General features: G+C 33.2%; 1 protein-coding gene across 1 annotated transcript in view; it reads right to left on the bottom strand.

The window, feature by feature from the left end:
* The window catches only part of LOC137419305 (acylglycerol kinase, mitochondrial-like), a 97,297-nt gene that overhangs the window by 11,727 nt on the left and 68,533 nt on the right, over nt 1-17,037 (bottom strand). Inside the window, exon 4 of the mRNA XM_078780600.1 lies at nt 199-266. Within this exon, the coding sequence (XP_078636726.1) occupies nt 199-239 (41 nt within the window). The 5' untranslated portion in view covers nt 240-266. The remainder of the gene's footprint in view (nt 1-198; nt 267-17,037) is intronic.

The following is a 17,037-nucleotide window of genomic DNA, read 5'->3' as shown; positions in this document are numbered from 1 at the left end:
GACACAAACAACAGGCAGAGATTACTTATGCAACGTGTTAGTAGGGTAAAGTCAGACACTGTGTAAAATGGCGGTTAAACCCAGAATTAATTTATTTATACGAGTATGACTTCAGACCTCTTTAAACATTTATTTAAATTTAATTATATACTGTGGAACACAAATCACCTTCAGAAACAGAATAAATCTATGACTCACGCTGCTTTGAGGAAGTCCAGTTTGGAAAATGACTCAGGCATCAGGCAAACCTCCACAGCTTCAGGTTTCTATGCGAATATAAACAAAGCTAACGTTTGTATAATCATTGGATTCAATTTTTTTATACAATTAGACATACCCATTTGTGGGTGTAAAAAAAAAAAAAAGTATATATATATATATATATATATATATATATATATATATATATATATATATATATATATATATATATATATATATATATATACACATATATATATATGTATGTATATATATATATGTATGTATGTATGAATGAATGTATGTATGAATGAATGTATGTATGTATGTATATATATATATATATATATATATATATATATATATATATATATATATATATATATATATATATATATATATATATATATGATAATAATAATAATAATTCATTTATTTTGTATAGCGCTTTTCCAGAAGCCCAAAGGCGCTTTGACAGAGTGGCAAACATAATGCATAACAATACATGAAAACAACAATTGCAAAAAGACAAGAATCAAAAGGGAAATATTTAAAGCAAAAGGAGGGAGAAGGAGAAGAGATAGTCAGGGGTTAAATGCTGTGGGTTGAATGTTGAATGCAGTGTTGAACAGGTGGGTCTTTAGTGATGTTTTGAATGTGGTGAGTGAGGAGGAGTCTCTGATGGTGTGAGGTAGTGAATTCCAGAGGGTGGGAGCAGCGATGGAGAAGGCCCTGTCCCCCCAGGATCTGAATTTGGTCCGGATGGAGGGGGTCAGGAGGTTGGTACCAGCAGAGCGGAGGTTGCGGGTGGGAGTGTGTCTGGAGAGGAGGTCAGCCAGGTAGGATGGGGCCAGGTTATGGAGGGCTTTGTATGTCAAGAGGAGGATTTTGTACTGGATTCTCTGGGGGATGGGGAGCCAGTGAAGCTTGTAAAGGACGGGGGTGATGCGGTCACGGGTCCGGGAATGGGTGAGTAGACGGGCAGCGGAGTTCTGAATGTATTGGAGTTTATTGGTGATTTTTGAGGGTGAACCATAGAGGAGGCTATTGCAGTAGTCCAGACGGGAGGTGATGAAGGCGTGGATGAGGGTTTCTGCAGCCGTGGAGGAGAGGGATGAGCGGAGACGGGCAATGTTTTTCAGGTGAAAGAAGGCTGACTTTGTGGTCTGTTTAGTGTATTTGTCAAAGGAAAGGGTTTGGTCAAAGATGACGCCAAGATTCCGGATGTGAGGGGAGGTGGATACTGGGATACCGTCGATGTTGAGGGCAAAGTTATGGGTGGATTTTGTGAGCGTTTTTGGGCCAATGTATGTATATATATATATATATATATATATATATACATATTATTGCGTATTTGAGAATCCTGTAATTGTTTGTAAATATCACCCTCTGTAAATAATGTAATAATTCCTTGTAAATACCTCCATTAATTGAAAAGGTCAACGGTCGTTCCTTTAGCTCGTCCATGTACAAGCACGTAGCCAATCATAGAACCTCTCTATAGTTATTTCTTTATTATGTGTATTAGTTAAGGCTCTGTTTTCCATGAGTTTACATTGCATTGCACCAAATGAAATAAGATAGATCCCCTTTTCAAATTCCCCAAAGCCTCCATTTCCAACCGCATTCCCCAAAACTGCATTATTGCCAACTGCATCTGCCTCCATTACGCACACGGTCAGCTCGGAGAAGAAGGGCGTTGGCCGCCCATCGTCATCAAAGGTGGAGCAAAAGAGCCTGTGCCAGCCAACCGGCACTGCAGTGAGCGACCCGGTAGGCATGCCCGTGTAGCCCGCGGCTTGATCTCGGGAAGGGCCATAAAAAGGGCGACGGAGGGACTGCTTCGGGAGATGAGTGAGGAGGACGCACTGAGCAGTTCAGTTGAGGAGGAGCAGAGAGTTCAGTGGACCGCAGTTCAGTTGGAGTTCAGTTGAGGAGGAGTTGAGCTTTGACGCGCAGCTTTGACGTGCAGTTTCGACCCGCTGCTGCGAAGCAATGCCGCCATGCGAACCAGATTGCGGAGGGTCGGCGGCCGCTCACTTCGAGCCTTGCCGTTTACACGGACCGGACCCGCATCCTTCGAGTCCTGTGGTCCCACCTTCTCATCCGTCCAGCCATCCACCCCTGCCATTCCATCCATTTGTGTACGTGAGTTTGTCTTGTTTGTTCTGTCCTGGGAATAAGTTAAGCCTGTAGATAAGCTAGAATTGCACTGTGTCTTCTTCTCCTTCTGTAATTATTTTTGTATCTTTCCTTCTCCCTTGGTTTCTTGATTGTGTACATAATTGGTTAAAAAATTCCTGTTCCTCCTTACTTTGGCTTCTTCTTCCACATCCGATCGTCTTTGTGATTTCCCCCATTGAATACCTGTGGCGCAATTTCGGCCAACGCTTCGGAATCGGGTTAGTGACTGTTAATAGCTCGAACCCGTGCCAGCCAACCGCTCGGCAATTCGGTTGCTAAAACCGCTCGGCAATTAGAACATCTAAAACCGTGGTTCGAGCGGGAGTCCCTCCCCTGCTTCGCAGTCAGGAGTGGCACTCAAGTCCTTGGGACTTTTCATTGACCAAATACCCTGGCTGCTCCCGACCGGAAGGAGCGTTGGGGCCCCCAGGACAGTAGTGTATATATGTTGCTTCTGGGACACTCTCATTTTTCCCATTGACTTACATGTTAATTTTTCCCCTCCCTCATTGCCCCTAAACACCTCTATTTCTCTCACCCTGTTCTTTACGAACCTTCTAACCTTTTGACATGTTATCCTTATTCATTAGACCACTTAAACAATGGTCCTTCTGTGTGAACCTGTGATCCTTCTGACCTTATGGACCTTTTAACCTTTTACTCTTAATATCATCTGGTGAATCATCTTTGACCCACTCAAACATCGATCCTACAAATATTTGTTTATGCGTGGGAAATAATTTAATTCTCTTGCCACTCTCTTCACCATCTAATATATTAACAAAAAAGATGTTTGAGTTTGGTTCTTTATTAAGATATTTTAACTGAGCTAAGATAAAATGGTAAACCTCCCTCAATGTTCTTGTTTGAGCGCCTCCAGTGCCACATACCATTTTTAAATTAAAGTATATATTTTCCTGGCAACCATCAAAGTTTTCCGTCCACTCAAAAATATTTCCATCTTTTTTACCCAATTCACCGGTATTTAAATTAATTCTCTTATTTGTTTTGTAAATTTTTTTACCAGTTGTCTTTTCAATTATACCTATTTGATATTTTTCACATTCGTTATGTTTACCATTTATATACCAAGGTTGATTACACCTCCACTCTTTAGTCTGGTTGGTACTTGGTTCTATCATTTATATAATTGTAAAAAGGCGGCGGTAGCCCGTTAAAATCCCTAACCCCCCTTTTTAACTTATCACTTATATACTTATATAACCATAAGGGAGACTATCAATTCCATTTTCTAAAAGAAACCTCTTATCATCAAAAGCCCCCAATGCTTTCTTATTCACCTCTTCTGAATATAATTTATGTTTATAACTTCTTATTCCATTAATCTTTCTAAACTCTTCTTTCTTTGTTGTTAAACAGTTATAATAATCCTTAAAGTTTATTGTTTCTTTAATGACATTTTTATTTATGCCTTTTAACTTCTTATCAGTTTTTTCAACGTTATTCACAATGTATTTATAAGCATAAGCCTTAGACCTCAATCCCACAAATTCACTCATGACATTTCCTCCTAATTCATCCTTAAACTTTCCAATCACCTTTTTATTTTTAGAAGAGAACAACTCACTCTCTGGACTGTAATTACTAGTGTCATAGATATTAATGTCCTTTTTCATGTCTGAATAAACATCATCAGTATTAATTTGCAAAATAAAACTATCTGTATCCATATAAAGTAGATGAACATCATTTTGATATTTCTTCCTCAAGTTATTATAAAAGTAATCATACATTAATGACTTTGATAAATCAAGAATTGATGTTCCAATATAAATAGGTTTGTCCATTTTAATACTCTCTTTAATCAAATGGATCGCACAAAAGTTCTCAGTAAAGACCTCAGCTCTAGTAAAACTCGGTCTATTAATTAATTTTGATGCTTGTTTCCAAGATGTTGATAGTCTGATATTTTGTCTTTTTCTCACATTTTCCATGGTCTTACCAAAGACCGCATTATTCATCAATTTATAAAAGTCTTTCTCAAAATCTGTTTTTGACTCTGTTCTTCTTTGTGTATTAAAATCAATGTACCCCTTCAACCAATGACTTTGATTGAACTTTAGAACCCTATGGATCTTCTCTACTCTTAGACCTTTTGATAAATATTGTCGCAAATTTCTTTGGTGTAGAACATAATTTTTCTTGTTATAATGTAGTAAGTAATTTTTCTGTTGATTCACCTATATTAAATGATTGTTGATAATCACTTAACCACTCCTTCTTTGGACTTTCCTTTTCACAAGCAAATGGGAGATCTTTGTGTAGGTTATGAAGTTCCTCTGGATATTTCAAATCGACCTCAAAATAATAACCAAACTTTGAATCATTCAATTCTTTTTGTGTAGAGATACATACATCTTGTAAAACCTTTTTGTAATCTTTTTCCTTTACCCATCTTAGTTTTCCATAAGGAAGAGCCTGAGACATTGCCCAGCCATACAGGTTGTTCGCATCATAATACATCAAGTAGGAGCTCTCTACCGATGGATTATAATTTGGAATGTACTTGTTATTTGCTTTAGCATATCTCTTTGAACAGACTTGTGAAATTCCTCCTCTCTTTGCCTTTTCAATCATCAAAAGCATATCAACATCGGTTATCAAATCCAAAGCTTGTTTTGTCATTTTTAACATCGCGATCCAAGCCAATCCAGGAGCAGTGTAATAGTGAGCAGGATCCAATCCATATCCAGAATGACAGATTGTTCTGAAAGCCTCAAACACATCAGCCAACAAAAGCACATCAGTTTTGAGATACAAATCGTGATACTCGCCAAGATTCTTGATGTTATATTTTTTCCAAACATTTTGTGCGTGTACATAATCTTTATCAGATATATGACTATTATTTAATTTGTTATATAAATTTTCTTTTAAAGGAAGTTGTGTTTCATTGAATCTCTCAAATGAGTCCATATAGTCATAGGGGTAAATTCCCTTTTGTGTTAGAAAATCTTTATCTAAAAAATACTCTGAAAGACATGGAAACTCTTTTAGATTTTGAACCAAGTTAGCCAATGGACTTGCCATGAATTTAAATGTATCAAGAAATCTGATATGAGTAATAGGAGATGTGTGAATTGTTTTTGTGAATGAAATGTATTTCTGATCCGTGTTTGGAATTGCTGAGATACTTCCAGAAGTCTTTGAGAGTTCCTTGATAAATAGATGTGTATCATAATGAGCGTTGTTATGAAGAAAGACAGGAATGAAAGAGGGGAGTTGATAATTAATATTACAACTTTGATGAGCCGGACCTCTATATTTACCAGTGAGATGACAATGGTCTCTAACCTTTAGACCTTTACCAATTTTCTCCTCACAAATATGACAGACATTGTTTTTTATAAATTCCCTTTTTTCTTTACTTGTTAAGGACATTGGTTTATTGGTTTCTCTCATTATCTTGGTTAATCGAACACAGTCTTTTTCTAGTCGTTTCACAAACTCCTCTGGGGTATTTGAGCCTCTATACATCTCTAACTTGTTATATTTATCACCAACAGATGATTTGATATAATAACAAAAACCACAAGGAGTATGTTTTTGATATTTATTTGTGTATGATTCTTTTGGATCTGGAGAAGCAGTATCAATTTTTTCTAAAATACTTTCAAAATCAGCATATATAACAAATGGATGTTTTATTGTTTTCTTTTCATATTTGAATGTGATCTTTGAGCCTTTTTTAGGCATGTTGATTACCGTTGATTTATGTTCACCACAATAATTTGAATGTTTATCTAATCTTTCTTGTGTATGGAAGAAGTTAAGACAACGCATACAAATATATATTTTATTTGTTCTTTTACATACTTGTGGTTTTATTAATTTTGTAATATCTTTGATGTATGTATAATGTGAATTTTCCTCTGAATTAAAATATAGAAGATTAATATGAGTTTGTTTACAATTGTCAGAAAGCTTTAAAACCTGAATGTTGTTTGGTTCTGTTAGACCATAAACATTAACTGATAAATTATTCATCTTTTCAAATTTAGGAATATCATTTAAAGTCATCGGAAACTTTAGATCTTTCGTATTTAATGTATTCTCATATTTTTTATAATGAGATACTCTTTCATCATGAAAATGTGGAGGATGTAAGTGTGCTAAAATAGACCAGAGAAAACATTTATTGTCTTTATTTTTGATATTGATAACTGCTTTTCTATTTTTGATAACACTGGGTAAATCAATGTAAGAAGAAGCTTTTAGAGGATCTGATTTAAGAATATGAATGTCTATGTAAATAATTTTTCCTATATTGAATCCACTTCCTACGATTGAATTATCCACATCTTGCTCTTGTTTAATAAGTTCATCATAGACTCCTGATGTTTTAAAATCTTGATATGAAGATATAAAGTGTGGTTCAGTTCTCATGTATGGTGTATCTATAACTCCTTTATCCTTTGTCATTTCTAATTTTACCCCCATATAAAATTTAAGTGGTTTCATTTCTTTTAGTGTTTTTTCAATCAATGTTTGAACAGCAGGTTTGACTATTTCTACAGCATCAACTATAGACTTTGGTTCGGGAGGTTTGAAGTTAAAGATTCGAATCCTGATATGTCTTTTGAAAGCACCATCAGTATTTTTAATAGTAAACAATTTTGACAAGTGTTTGTTAGTTTTAAGATGGGCTTTAAACCCCTTCTTGAGGATGGTTGTTTTACAGACCTTACAATGTTTTGTTTTAGGTGGAAGAGGGGAAAGTTTGTTAAGAATGTTGTATGTATGTTTTGCGGTGAGAATATGTTGTTTATAATATTTTACTTCCTTCTCGCAAGTATCACAATAAACCATATTTATAGCGTGAGAAAACGTGGTGTTTTATATATATCACTGTGCTTAAAATAAAACACTTTTGAGCTTTACAGCTCCGTTTTATATATATCGCTGTGCTTAAACTAAAACACTTTTTCACTCAGAATCATCTAAGTCATAACTATCACATGAATACTCAGAATCATACTCAGAGTCATCAATAAAGCTACTCTCATAACTATCATTTGAGCACAAACTATTAGTATCATAACTATCATCTGTGTTCAATGAAATACTATCATCACCATCGTCCGAGTTCAATGAAATACTATCATCACTATCGTCCGAGTTCAATGAAATAGTAAAATCTTCACTGCTGTAATGACTCATATTTAATTAGCAGAAAAAACCTTTCCATCTATACCAATATACTTTCTTTCATTAACGGATTCAATCTCTACATTTTTAATATCAAAAGTTATCTTTAAATAATCTCTAACTATCATAGAACGAAATGACATTTCACCAGAAATATTAACATCATTCATTTTACTTAGATCTACACCCTTTGGATTATTAAAGTAAATACAAATTTCTCCACGAGTATTGTTGATGGTCTTATCATTCTTTTTCAAAGTATCGTGGTCAATCACTTTTTCAAGCTTTGAATAAATTGCCAGGAGTAGAGGAGAAACTTTTGTTAGATTTACTTTAATGGATGTCTTTCCAGGTATAGTTAGAGCTCTTCCTTTAAATGAAATAGAGGGGCTCATGTTATTTTCCATAACTGGTTTTACCCAAAAATTTCCATATTTATCTTTGTTCAATTTAACATCTTTGACATATTTTTCTATATCTTTCACCGAAGTAGAGATTGATTGAAATTTGTCTTTTGTGCTTTGAAACATTGTATTTATTAATGAATAAACTTGCATTTAGTTTAAGTAAAAATTTACCACATAAATATGATAAGTTCTGAAGGATATTTAGAATTTCCAGACTCTCCATATGATAAATTAGAGAATTGTCTGGCTTGTGATAGAGTGGGGCTTGATGATGAGGATTCATATAAACAATGTTTATTCTGTGATTATATTCTAATTAATGATAATAAGAAATATAAAAAAACATATAACTCTTTTAAATTAGAACCAAAAATGAATTACTTTACAAGATTAATAAGAGAGATGAATGTTAAGCATTATGGTGATAATACACCATTTCTTACAAGGAAAGAGACTCTTTGTATTGAGGAAATGTATAAGGGTTTAATGATATTTATTATTCAAAATAATTTTAATGGAAATGTTAATACAAGATACTACATAAATAAAATAATGAATTATTTTGAAATTAAACCCGAACTCAGGATAAAATATAGAGTTTCTAAAATAGCTCAAAAAAAGTTGGATGACTTGTTTTACAAATATATAAATGAATGATTTTTTACCCGTTTGGGAAAATAAGATAAAATTTAATAACCATAAAAACATTCCAAATTCATTGAGATGTCTAATAGTTGGTTCAAGCGGATGTGGAAAAACCTGTTTGCTTTTAAAGATGCTCCTTACCCCCAACTTTTTAGATTATGATAATTTAATAATTTTTACGAAGTCAAGTTTTCAACCCGAGTATCAACTACTCTCACCGGGTTTTAATGCAGGTCTTAAAAAGGAAGACATTATTGGTTTATTTAAACTTCAAAACAAACTAAATGATTATAACATTGAGGATATAATACAACTATTTTGTGATACACAGAAACCTAAACCAAAACCCATAACTTGTATTCTCAGTGATAATACGGATGATATACCTTCACCTCAAGATTTAGATAAATCAAAAAAGAACCTCGTCATCTTTGATGATTGTGTTAATGAGAGAAACCAAACAGTAATGGATAGCTACTATACAAGAGGGAGACATTCTTCTTGTAATTGTATTTATCTTAGTCAGTCATATTTTCAACTCCCTCGACGCTCAATAAGAAACAATGCTAATACTTTTATTTTATTTAAGTTAAATTCAATAGATGTAAATAATTTTTGGAGAGATAATTGCTCTACGTTATGTAGTAAAAAAGAATTTGAAAATTATATGAAACACACGATTGGAAAATATAAATATATTGTTGTGAAACAAGATGAGATATTAAAGGATGTATTTTTATTTTAAACATAATTACATATATAAATGACAACAATTATTATTAACCTTGTGGGTAAATCTGCTTCTGGAAAGAACTTTCATAAATCTAAACTCTTGAATAGTAAAAATGAAAAGATTGTAAGTTTTTTTTAAAAACACCCTATGATTCGTTTTGTGAGTACTACAACCAGAGCAAAGCGACCAGGAGAAGTAGAAGGGAAAGATTATTACTACATTTCAATGGAGGAACATATGCGATTGAGGAACGAAGGTCAAATATTTGAGGAGGTCTCTCTTGGTTCTACAAAATATTCACATTGTAAGAGTGAGTTAAATAAAGTAAAATCTAATGGTCTTGGGATTTTAGAAACTAATCCTGAAGGAATGAGACAAATTATTAAACAATTGTGTGGTGATGGAGTTAAGATTTTATCATTCGGTTTTGATATCGATGAGGAGACTCAACGCAAACGTATGAAAAGCAGAGATACAAGTATTAGTGAAGAAGAAATAACAACTCATATTAATACCAATAAAGAATTTGATGAAATATTTAAAGAAAAAGATTTATTTCAACACATTTACTATAATGATGAAGAAAAGGAAAATTTTCCCATTGACCTTTACAATTCATTAAATGATATTTTTCAATACTAAATGAATGAGAAAGAAAGTTTAAGGAACATCAACAATTAGTTTCAAAAGTTGTTAAACAACAGGAAGAGATAAAGAAGAAACGGAGACAGAAACTAACTGGTGAAGAAGCCTTTGAAAGAAAACAAGAGAAATTCTTTAAACCACTTTTGAAAACTCAACACTCACCTACAGTTCCCACGGTAGAATTTACTCCGAAAAAACTTCAAATGCTCAAAGATTTTAGTCAGATAACAAAACAAGAACTTGGTGAATTAGAATATGATGACGAGGGATTATTTCGGAAACTTGAGGAGGTAATTCAACCCCCTAATTATGTTGTGGAAGCTCTTCAAAACAATGAATATTCGGCGGGTTCAAAAACCAGAGCAGGTCTCATTCCAACAGAAGAACCAGCAGTGTTTCATCTTGTGGAAGAAAAGGTATTGATATTTAATGATGAATTGATGTTCTTGAGTTCTACTCAACCAAATGTTAAATTAACTCCAAGATTAATGTTTCTTCTAACAAACCCCGGATTCAGCGGTTCAAAATATTTTGAGGAACCACTTGATATGGAAAGAGAGGAAGATAGGGTATATATTGAGTTGTTAAATGCACTTGATTATGGAGTTTCTGTTGCTGGTAAAAGTAAGAAGAATGAGAAGGAGAAACATATAATTGATGCTTTAAGTAAACTTGGTTCAGGTGTTAGTTTTCTTCCAAATGACCCATCACAATTAGTTAATAGGCTATTATTGTTGTTAGGTAGTAAGAAGGCTGGAAACAACAATTGTTTTAATGAATCCTCAGCCATTTTAGATCAGTTGATAAATATGAAAATAATTAATAAATGTCAATACAAAGATATTTTATTAGATATTAAATAAGATGAGAAGCACAATTCTTAGTTTTAATTTCACAACGAGCGATTACACAGCTTCATTCCCTTACCCACTACAACTTGACCCCCTTACCTCATATGAGGCATCTTTATTGTCAATGGAAACTTATAATACCTTGTTTAATATCACAGAGAAAAACAACAAGTTTAGTTATAATCCAGGAAGTGGATATAAAACTATAACCGTTTCACCTGGAGCTTACGAGATTTCTCAAATATCTTCAGAAGTCTCTCGCCTTATGAAAGAAAAAGGTGATGAACCAAAAAATATTGTAATAGATATTCAAAAACACACTTCAAAATCAACTATTAAACTTAAAAATAATTATAAAGTTGATTTCACGATTGAAAATTCGTTTAGAGAGCTATTGGGTTTCTCTTCAAAAAAGATTGAAAATAACGGGACGTTTTACAGTGATAATGTTATCCAAATATCCTCCGGTATAAATTCAGTATTAATTCATTGTGATTTGATTGATGGTGCTTATAACGATGGAATAAGAACAAATACAATATTTTCATTCAGTGCATACTCAACCCCGATTGGTTATAAATTTAATATGGAACCAAAAAATCTTGTCTATTTACCTGTGTCAGGAAAAACCATATACAGAGTAAATTTTAGGATAACCGACCAAGATAATCGTATGATATTCTTTAATGATGAAATTATATCCATCAGAATTCACCTACGTGAAGTTTTTCAATAAATAAATAATGGTTATTGTGAGAAAACACGAGTTGGGAAAATATAAAATAATTACAGGGGAGGGCATGTACCTTTCACCATACTATACAAGGTATGTGGGTAGAGGATACTATAAACCAAAGAGACAACGAGGTGTAGGTCATCAATTTCGAAATAAAGGAGATGGGATAATTGATACTCTAATGGGTATTGGTTCAACCATCCTTAAACATAAAGACCTAATTGGTTCAACTGCTTCTGCCGTGGGTTCAGTTGCGGGTGCTATAAAGAGTATAAAAGATGCTCAAAAGGAGTCTCATAAATTACAAGCAATCAAAGAAATAAAAAAAGGTAAAACTCAACTATCTTCACAAGAACGACAAAAAATCATTAAAATACTTGGGTCAGGGTTTCAACGATTTTAATACTATATAAATACAAGTATGGAAGCGATTGATAGTATCTATGATTTGGATGATACAATTATCATTTCAAACTCCACGAAAAAGGAAGACTATTTTAAGGTAAATGCTATAACAGGAACAGACTGGAATTCAAACGGAACAAAAAGTTTTGAAATAAATAATCAACAAACTTACTTGAATATAGCTGATAGTTTCTTGCTGTGTAAATTTAAATTCACTAAGGCTGCGAATAATACTAATGCTACACTCGTAAATGATTTCTTCTGGAAAATGTTTGACAGTGTCCGCCTGTATATTGGAACACAAGAGGTTGAAGCGGTTGATTATGTCTCTGCTACATCTGAAATGATGAAATTTACACTATATTCGTTTAGTGATAGAATGGGTAAGGGAGCTGTTGAAGGTTTTATTCCTGATATGTCAACGGGTACAAACGCAGACCCTGGTTATAGTCAAAGGAAGTCAATGTATAATGATGACGCAAAAGCTGAGAATAGTTTTACCGTAGCAGTACCTCTGAAAGGTATATTTGGATTTTGTGATTATGATAAAGTTTTGTATGGGCTTAAAATTAGATTTCAACTACAAAGGAATGATAATGTAAACAGATTGCTTTTTGGGGTTGAAAATGCTTTTGGAGAAAATAATAAATTTATTATTAATGATTTGTGTTGGTATATCAGTGAATATACTCCTAATCTTAAAACGGAAGAGATGTTAAATAGAAGACTTAACTCAAAGAAACCGCTAAATGTATCATACCTTAAAAGAAGATGTCAACACGTTAAACTGGAACACACTACCTACACTTGGAATTTGGGTGTTCTTCAAGGAAAGCCACGATACCTCTGGCTCATTTTTTAAAAACCAGATGGAGAGGACGGTACTAATAAGAATAATGCCCTGAGTGATAATGCTAAGGTGAAACAACTTCGGGTTCCTCTTGATGGCACATTTTATCCGCGAGATAGATTGGAAATTGATTGGGAAAAAAATGATTATGCGGAAGCCTACAAGTCCTACCAAAAGGTGTGTCAAAGTAATGGTAATAATGATCCTATTTTGGATATGGTTGCGTTTCAAAAACTTTATACAATCTACGCAATTGACCTGAGTTCTCAAAAGGAAACTATAAAGTCTAATCGAGTGGATACTTCTCTATACATTGAAAGAGGGGAGAGTGAAGAGGTTAATGCATATTGTTTGCTTTTGGAGGAAACAGAATTACAGATTAATACAGATAATGGTGTTATGATTAATATCACATAGGATTTTTCTCATAAATAAATGGTTGGGGTATATGTTAATCAAATCAATCTTAATAAATTAACATCTTGTATTCAAAATCAAAAGCCTTGTATTATTAATGTTAATACAATTCAAAGAAAAGGAGCTGTAAGAATTGATGTTTTACTCACACACACACAAGTAAAAACACTAAATGATGTTGGATCTCTTAAAATTAAAATGACGAAACCTATGTTAAAGAAATATTCAATAGACGAGTCAAGAGGAGGATTTCTCCCATTTCTAATTCCTTTATTTGCTGGTTTAAGTGCGGCGGGAGCATTGACTGGTGGTATTTCAGCAGCGGTAAAAACTGCTAACGAAAGGAAGGCACAACTAAAAGCTCAAAAAGAATTGGAAAGACATAACAAGGAGTTGGAGAAACAAATTAGTGGAAGTGGTGTAATTGTAGATTTTGCTCAAAAACTTGAAAGTCTACCTGATAAAGCTAGATTGTTGGTTGGAGATATGCTTTCCTCTATCGCTCAAGCGGGTGTTAAACTAACTAAACGGGGTAATGGATTGTATCTTTCTCATAAATAAATGGATAAATGGTTTAAACAATTTGGAAAGAATACAACGTCAAATATAGAACTAGCTAAGTATTGTAAAACACTAAAAATTGATAATGTGGTTATTTGTATGAGAGATGAATTAATACATATAAATAAGAATACAAAGAATATTATTATGAATTTAGACACACAGAATGGTTCTCATTGGGTTTGTATTCATAATAGTCAGGATAAATATTATTTTGATAGTTATGGTATGCCACCACCTGTTGAAGTAATACAATTCTTACAGAATGGTGTTTATCAAACATTTCAAGTTCAAGAAATTAATTCTAAATGTTGTGGTCAATTATGTTTATATGTATTATTTCAACTCAACAATAATGAAAATTTTTATGATATCATTTTTAATCTAATATAAATGACTTATGTTGGAAAAGATGGTTCTATCTTTGGAAAATCCTCTCAGGATATTGATTTATCAAATTATTATACAAAGGCACAGGCTGAATGACAAAAATATAGTGTAAGTAAAAATATTAATATGAAGAATACTTATAAATTAATCAATTATCCAAACCCTACAGATGCAAATGACTTAATTAGATTTAGTGATTTATCACAATATATATTTTTTAAGAAAACAGCACGTTTTGTTAAACAAGTAAAATTTACAACCACAACACCTGGTTATACTGACCATACACCTTTCCTCATTGAATTTAACTACCTGCTTACAATTGAATTTTATAAAGAAGGACATATAGTTAATATGCGAATTAATAAATGGGGGTATGATATGCCTGATTTAGGGTATAATTGGTCTTTTTCAATAAACATAGAAGACCTACATGATTTTAATCAGTCTCGTAAAGAAGAATATTATCCACTTGGTGAGGATAAGGATTTATGTGGAAGTACAATTAATAAACAACAAATACATGGTTTTAAGAAAAGAAAAATATATGATAGTATAGCGATGGTTAGCATGACAAAGAAGGAAGGTCATGAGATAAGGATAGAAAGCCAAGGAATACAAACCAATTTGGTAGTGGGAAGATGGGGTGGTATTACCTGTCATAATATTAATCTCACATATATTTCTGATACATAAATGGCAGGAAGAAGACTACAAGAGAATTATAATTTTTGTATTCAAGGATACCTACAAGAAAAGGGTGCTCGGTATTACATACCTTATGATTTGGAGCATATACATGGGAATTTTGTCATAAAAAACTGGCCTTATACTGATATTGTTAAACCCACAAATAGAGACTTGTTTAAAGTATTAAATAAAAATGAACTTCTCAAAGTTATGAAATATAAAACTCTTTTAGAAATCGTCAACAAATCTTATTGGTATCCTATTATGAGAAAAATAATTATAGATACAAGAATATCTCAAAATCCAGATGAGTATATGTATAATATTCTTTGGGGTTTAAACTCAAGGGTAGCAAGGGCTGAGGAAGGAGTTGAAGAAGAGAAGGAGAAAAGAGAGAAAAGAGAGAAGGAGGAGAGGGAACAAAGAGAGAGGGAGGAGAGGGAGATGGAAATCAGAGCGATTCAAAAAAGAGTGGATGTATTACAGCAAGAAGATCAATCTCAACTCACCGAAGAGGAAAATAAAGAAAGAATGAATGCTGTGAAAATATTGATATCAAAAATTGCTAAGATAAATGAGGAAGGAGTTAAAGAAGAGAAGGAGGAAAGAGAGAAAAAGGAGAAGGAGGAAAGGGAGAAAAAGGAGGAGGAGAGGGAGAAAAAGGAGAAGGAGGAGAGGGAGGAAAGGGAGCAAAGAGAGAGGGAGGAAAAATATAAAAAGATGGAAATCAGTGAGATTTGTAAAAGATTGAGTGTATTACAGCAAATAAATCAATCTCAACGCACCGAAGAGGAAATTAAAGAATTAACAACTCTTATGAAGATAATGGTTTCAAAAATAACAACGTCAATGGCTTCAATTTCAGGGAGGAGATTTAAACGAGAAAGTGGTGAAGAAGAAGAAGAAGAAGGAAAAGATTATGTGATTGATGATGTTGGTGTCATTGACTTTAGTTAGTTTTTATTTGTAAATAAATGGAGGAGAGAGTGAAGGCATTCCTTAGGATTCTTTATGTTTTAAAAATAAAGATTGAAATGTATATGTTGAAAACCAAAAAGGTTTTGATACTCTGTCGGAATTTTTCTGATAAATAAATATGAGTTATTGTCTCAAATGTAAAAAGAAAACTAAATCTAAAAATATCTCTTATGTTAAAGCTAAAAATAATAGAGTTTATCAAAAAGGAATATGTCAAGTATGTGGCTCTAAAAAGTGCCAATTCGTCTCTCCTAAAAGAGGAGGAGACATACAAAAGTTTCTGTCAGGAAGTAAATTTACAACAACTGGAATTCCAGGGGAATTACACCTTCCAGGGTATTCTTTCTGTGGTCCAGGAACAAACTTGGATAAAAGATTAGATGAGGCTGACAATCCTAAACCTTGGTCTAAACCTACAAATAGGGTTGACGAAGTGTGTATGAAGCATGATATTGCTTATGGGAAAACCACTACGTTGACTGAAAAACATAAAGCCGACAGTGAAATGTTGTATAATTTGTCTTTGATACTAAATCCAACGTTGAGAGAGAAAGTTGATAGGTTTATTGTGAGAAATTTGATAACTGCTAAATTGAAACTTGGTCTTGGTTATTCCTCAAAAAACTATTAGGCTCTAATGATGTCATCAAGACTGAGGAGCTTTTGGCTGAAGAATTACACAAACCTATAATCACAAAGTTTAAAAGAAGGAAGGTTTATTCTAAATACACCGACCACATATGGTCCGCTGATTTAATTGAATTGAATAATGACAGGGGATACAGGTATGCTTTAACCGTTATTGATTTGAGGAGTAGATTTGCCTGGGTTGTCCCTTTAAAAAATAAAAGGGGTGATACTTTAATGTTAGCCTTTAAGCTAATATTTGATCGGGATAAAAGGAAACCAAAGAAGTTATGGACTGATGAGGGAACAGAGTTCTATAACAAAATATTCATGAAATTTCTTAAGGGGAAGGGTATTAAATTATACAGCACCTTTAATGAAGGAAAGGCAGTTGTTATTGAGCGTTTTAATCGTACTTTAAAAGAGAAATTATATAAAAAATTCACACAACTCGGTTCTCAAAAATGGGTGTATTTAATTCAGGATATTGTAGATAATTACAATAATACAGTTCATTCATCAACAAAATCAAAACCATCAGAAAC

Source organism: Myxine glutinosa, chromosome 1, assembly GCF_964187855.1.
Source record: "Myxine glutinosa chromosome 1, kmMyxGlut1.1, whole genome shotgun sequence".
Taxonomy (NCBI): Eukaryota; Metazoa; Chordata; class Myxini; order Myxiniformes; family Myxinidae; genus Myxine; species Myxine glutinosa.
This window is presented reverse-complemented; position numbering and strand designations above follow the sequence as displayed.